The sequence below is a fragment of the Oncorhynchus masou genome, chromosome 29 (assembly GCF_036934945.1).
Source record: "Oncorhynchus masou masou isolate Uvic2021 chromosome 29, UVic_Omas_1.1, whole genome shotgun sequence".
In the NCBI taxonomy this organism is placed as follows: domain Eukaryota; kingdom Metazoa; phylum Chordata; class Actinopteri; order Salmoniformes; family Salmonidae; genus Oncorhynchus; species Oncorhynchus masou.
In genome coordinates this window covers 83,010,363-83,015,362 of record NC_088240.1, presented here as the reverse complement: position 1 = coordinate 83,015,362, position 5,000 = coordinate 83,010,363, and the positions used below count along the sequence as shown (strand labels likewise).

Below are 5,000 nucleotides of genomic sequence, written 5' to 3'. Positions count from 1 at the left end.
TTCTCCCCCCTCCACATACACACACACACACACACACACATGCATGCACACACACAAACACAGCCCTCTGCTCTAACCCTTCACCTTCCCCCAAACCGCTGCACAGAAACACAGGAATGCTTTAAAACGTTCTAATTTGGAAAACACAACTTTAATCAGCTGCATGCCTGCGTTTGATGTGTGTGTGTGTGTGTGTGTGTGTGTGTGTGTGTGTGTGTGTGTGTGTGTGTGTGTGTGTGTGTGTGTGTGTGTGTGTGTGTGTGCTGCCACTGTTTCTCATTTGTAGTTATTGTAATTGTTTCCTTGCTCAGTGTTTTAGACTGGGGCACTGATAGGCCAATAGGAAAGCTCCTAAGAGACATATGATTCCCACCACACACTCAGGGCACAGAGATCAATGCACTGTGTGTTCAATATTTATACTACACTGTCTACTAATACTCTCTCCTCGCTCTCCTCTCTCTCCTTTCTCTCTCATCTCTCTCATCTCTCTCTACTCCCTCGCTTTTCTCTTTCACCCTCTCCTCTCTCTCTCCTTTCTCTCTCATCTCTCTCATCTCTCTCTACTCCCTCGCTTTTCTCTTTCACCCTCTCGTCTCAATATCTCCTCTCTCTCTTTCTCCTCCCTCTTTCTGTCAGGTCTTTGTTGTCGGAGGATAAGCTGGTGTTCTGTAATGGCCTGGTGCTGAGCAGGTTCCAGTGTCTGAGAGGTTTTGGAGAGTGGCTGGACTCCATCAGAGACTTCTCCTCTCATCTACAGAGTCTCAACCTGGACACATCCGCCTTCTCCTGCCTGGCTGCCCTGGTGCTGCTCACAGGTAACACACCCACCCATGCGCACACACAAACACACACACACACATACACACACAGGTAATACACACACAATCCTTTGTTTGTAGGCTTTAGGTTAAGCCTTGCCACTCAGTGTTGTCACGGCAATCAGGTTAAATTCACAGACGTCTCACACACTTTTTGTAGTGTAAGAGTTTTGGGCCATTAAAAATTATATTTTCCCTAGCCCCTAACCCTTAACATAACCTTAACCTAGCCCTAACCTTAACCTACCCCTTACCCTAACCCTTACCCTTACCCTAACCCTTAACCCTTAACCTAACCCTTACCCTTACCCTTACCCTAACCCTTAACCTAACCTTAACCTAACCCTAACCTTAACCTAACCCTTAACCTATCCCTTACCCTTACCCTAACCCTTAACCCTTAACCTAACCCTTACCCTTACCCTTAACCTAACCTTAACCTAACCCTAACCTTAACCTAACCTTAACCTAACCCTAACCTTAACCTTAACCTAACCCTTAACCTAACCCTTACCCTTACCCTAACCCTTACCCTTACCCTTACCCTTACCCTTACCCTTACCCTTACCCTTACCCTTACCCTAACCCTAAACCTAACCCTAAGCCTAACCCTAAGCCTAACCCTAACCTTAACCTAACCTAACCCTTAACCTAACCCTAACCCTTAACCTAACCCTTACCCTTACCCTTACCCTAACCCTTAACCTAACCCTTACCCTTACCCTTACCCTAACCCTAAACCTAACCCTAAGCCTAACCCTAACCTTAACCTAACCTAACCCTTAACCTAACCCTTACCCTTACCCTAACCCTTAACCTAACCCTTACCCTAACCCTTAACCTAACTTTAACCTAACCCTAACCTTAACCCCAAAACTGTAAACCTAACCCATAAGCTTAAAATAGCATTTGGATAAATTCAGGACCTGAAAATTCCTGACTTTTCAAAAAAGTGATTGTTTTCCTACCTTCTCAGGACATTCAGGTGAAATGTTAGGACATTGGGGTCCCGATAATGTAAGAAAACAAGTACACAGACACACAAACACCCTAACACACACACTCCCTAATACCCTAACACACACATTAGCACACACACACTTAAACACACCTCGGTCCGGAAGGTACACCTGATCTCCGGCAGCACCTGCTGCACCTGTCTGACACCTGGTCCCTTAATCAGAGCATGAGTGTGAACCACGTAGGAGCATCATCACTGATTCCTTCGTGTGTGTGTGTGTGTTCTGCTGAATGCCTCTTGCACACAGAACAGAATACACTATCTGACTCTACCCCCCACACACTTCAACAGACAGTGAGTAAAGAGCTGAGAGCAGACAGGGGAGAGCAGAGGGTCATTCAACAAAGAGAAACATTTTATCTCACTCTTTTATTTACCCTCGTTGAACTATTTTTTGCCGAACATGTTACTTAGCAGGTAGCCTGGGGTGGCAGGTAGCCTAGTGCTTAGCGTTGGACTAGTAACCGAAAGTTTGTTAAATCAAACCCCCGAGCTGACAAGGTACAAATCTGTCGTTCTGCCCCTGAACAGGCAGTTAACCCACTGTTCCTAGGCCGTCATTGTAAATAAAAATTTGTTCTTAACTGACTTGCCTGGTTAAATTTTACTCTGAGATTTCAAATTCTACTACACCCCTTTCCCCCACACACAGTCCCATCCCTGTCCCCTACCCTCTCCTCTCTGGGGGAGCACTTAACTCTGTGCCGGATCGACCGGGTCACCGTGGAGCTCGGCTCTGGAATGGTGTCCGCACGGCTCTCAGTGGCACTCTACCACCTCCACACAGCACACAGGACCCTGCTACTGTAGAGCTGCTAGAACCATCGACCGCGGCAGAGTGGCCTCTGCAGAAAGACAGCCATCGATCCCTCCCTCCCTCCCCAGGAACTCAGTTAGAGAGAGAAAGAATGGATTCAGAGAACAATGAGAGGGTATAGAGGTGAGGGAGAGAGCATGAGGTCTGAAAGCTGTCTCTCTCAGTGAGAGGTGAAAAGGACCTCGGCAGTGACTGCAGACCAAACACACAGCGCACAAAAGAGTCCAACAACACAGACAGTAGACGTCTCACACGGAGGCTAGCATTCTACACACACACTCACACAGTACGCACACTCTTTCTGATACATACTGACTCAAACTACGTGTGTGTGACTGTCTGGACACCCTGTTCTCTACAGAATGAGTTAGTGTCACATTAAGGCTGGTCGGGTTGCTAAGGGCAGTGAATGTGTGTGTGTCTAATCTCATTTGGCTGCTCACAGGAGCGAATAATCTGCTAATTGTTGAGTACTGGCTACTTGTGTTGATGTCAACCTCTTAGAGCAGGCGAGTGTGTTTATGTGAGAGAGTGTGTGTGTGTGTGTTTATATGTAAATCGTCACAGGACTCGGGTGGGGGGTATGTTAGGTTAGTGTGTGTATTGATCTGCAGTGAGAGACACAGACAGGGTGTGTATGTCTCGGAGGTTTAGAGCCTGTTTAAGGTTTAAGACTGCGGTAACATAATAACAACAAGATCCACAGGAACTAATGAGATGGAATTGAATGGAAAACAAGATGGAGTTTGTGCTTCGAGCTGGTAGCGCTCTGAGCAAGTGGAGGAGAACTGTGTGCATGTGTGTCCTGTATCTCTCTTTGTGTATCTGTTTAGTGTCTAACCAGTCTTCCCCTCTGTCTCCACAGAGCAGGTCCCAGGACTGAAGGACAGTAAGCGCGTTGAGGAGCTGCAGAACAAGGTGGTCTGTTGCCTTAGAGACCACCTGGGCTTTGGCCCCTCCTCCTCCTCCAAGGCCACGCTCCCTCTAAGTCGTGTGCTGGGTGTTAGGGCGGAGCTCCGCTCCCAGAGGACCCAGGGTCTGCAGAGGATCTTCTACCTGAAGCTGGAGGACCTAGTCCCACCCCCACCTCTGATTGACAGGTTCCTAGACACTCTGCCCTACTGATGCTGCCTGGGCTGATTATGCCCACACATACATGTCACATCCTGTTTAAGACACCCCCCCCCAGAGCACCACGCAGCCACACTCAGAGGAGCGAGACTCGCTGAGCTACGCTGAGAGACAATTGCTTTTCACTCATTAAGGACAACCAATCAAAAAATGCTTTTCACGCCATAAAGACAATTATTCATATGCTTACCACTTTCTATCTGGACCGTTTTTCTCGTGTGATGGGAGGATTTGAAAGGATGACAAAAAAATGAAAGTGACATTTCTCTGTCCTGTTTTAGTCTGGTTATGCCTGAAGGAGGAAAATAAGACCCAGGTCTTTGTTCTGGACTGGTTTGGCCTGCTTCAGTCTGGTTCGGTTCAGTCTGAAGTTCATAGCAGTCTGTCCTAGGGGGAGGGGAAGGCAGTCTGTGTGAGTAGGTGTGTGACGCTCTGATGATGTCCCAGGGAAACAGAAGCTGTGTTTGTTTTTTGTTCCCCCTGCGAAATTGGAGGAAGGAGACATTTAAATTAAAAAAAGGTATCGTCAGTCAAGACGACGTACAGCGTGAGTGACCCAGCAATCTGTCTGTGTGTGTGTGAGCTTAGTCACACAACACAAGGCATTAAAACAGAAGATCTATATAAAACACCCAACACACACAGTGAAGTGACTGCTGTTTGGCTCTGTTGTCCAAGTGCAATTTCTTTAGTGCTATCTTTTTTTTTAACGCAACAGCTAGAGATGGAAAGGTTTCATTTCAAACTCTAAATGATTCTAATACTAAGACTGGCCATGTACTGCCAGTCTGTCAGTAGCTCCGGGAGAAAGAGAGATTGGTGAGGAGGTACTGAGCACTAACCATTGATGACTCAGTCTCTCAGACTTGAACTGGCTGTAGTAGATTTAAGAATCAACTCTTAGGATTATTGGAGGAAAGAGCGCAAGCAGCACTTACACCCTCAGAGGGTGACAAGCACAGACACACACCCACCCTGCTCCCCGAGAGAGGGAGCGAAGTGGCAGAGAGGAGGAGAACAGGAGAGGAGGAAAGGGGGCTGGGAGTAGAAGGGTGCTCGATGGATGACTGTAAGGGGCCTGGGAGAGGTTGAAACATTCCGCAGTCATGCTCTTTTTATATGTTTGTAATATGGAGGCTGTGAGAGATTGGAGGACAGTGTTACTGTCTATGTGTTTCTGTGTAGGAGTACAGGAGCATATGCATGGTGT

General features: G+C 47.3%; 1 protein-coding gene across 1 annotated transcript in view; it reads left to right on the top strand.

The window, feature by feature from the left end:
* Positions 1-3,837, top strand: part of nr4a3 (nuclear receptor subfamily 4, group A, member 3) — a 39,763-nt gene extending 35,926 nt beyond the window's left edge. The window contains 2 exon segments of the mRNA XM_064946587.1: positions 640-818; positions 3,525-3,837. Of these exon segments, the coding sequence (XP_064802659.1) occupies positions 640-818; positions 3,525-3,784 (439 nt within the window). The 3' untranslated portion in view covers positions 3,785-3,837.
* The last annotated feature ends 1,163 nt before the right edge of the window (positions 3,838-5,000 follow it).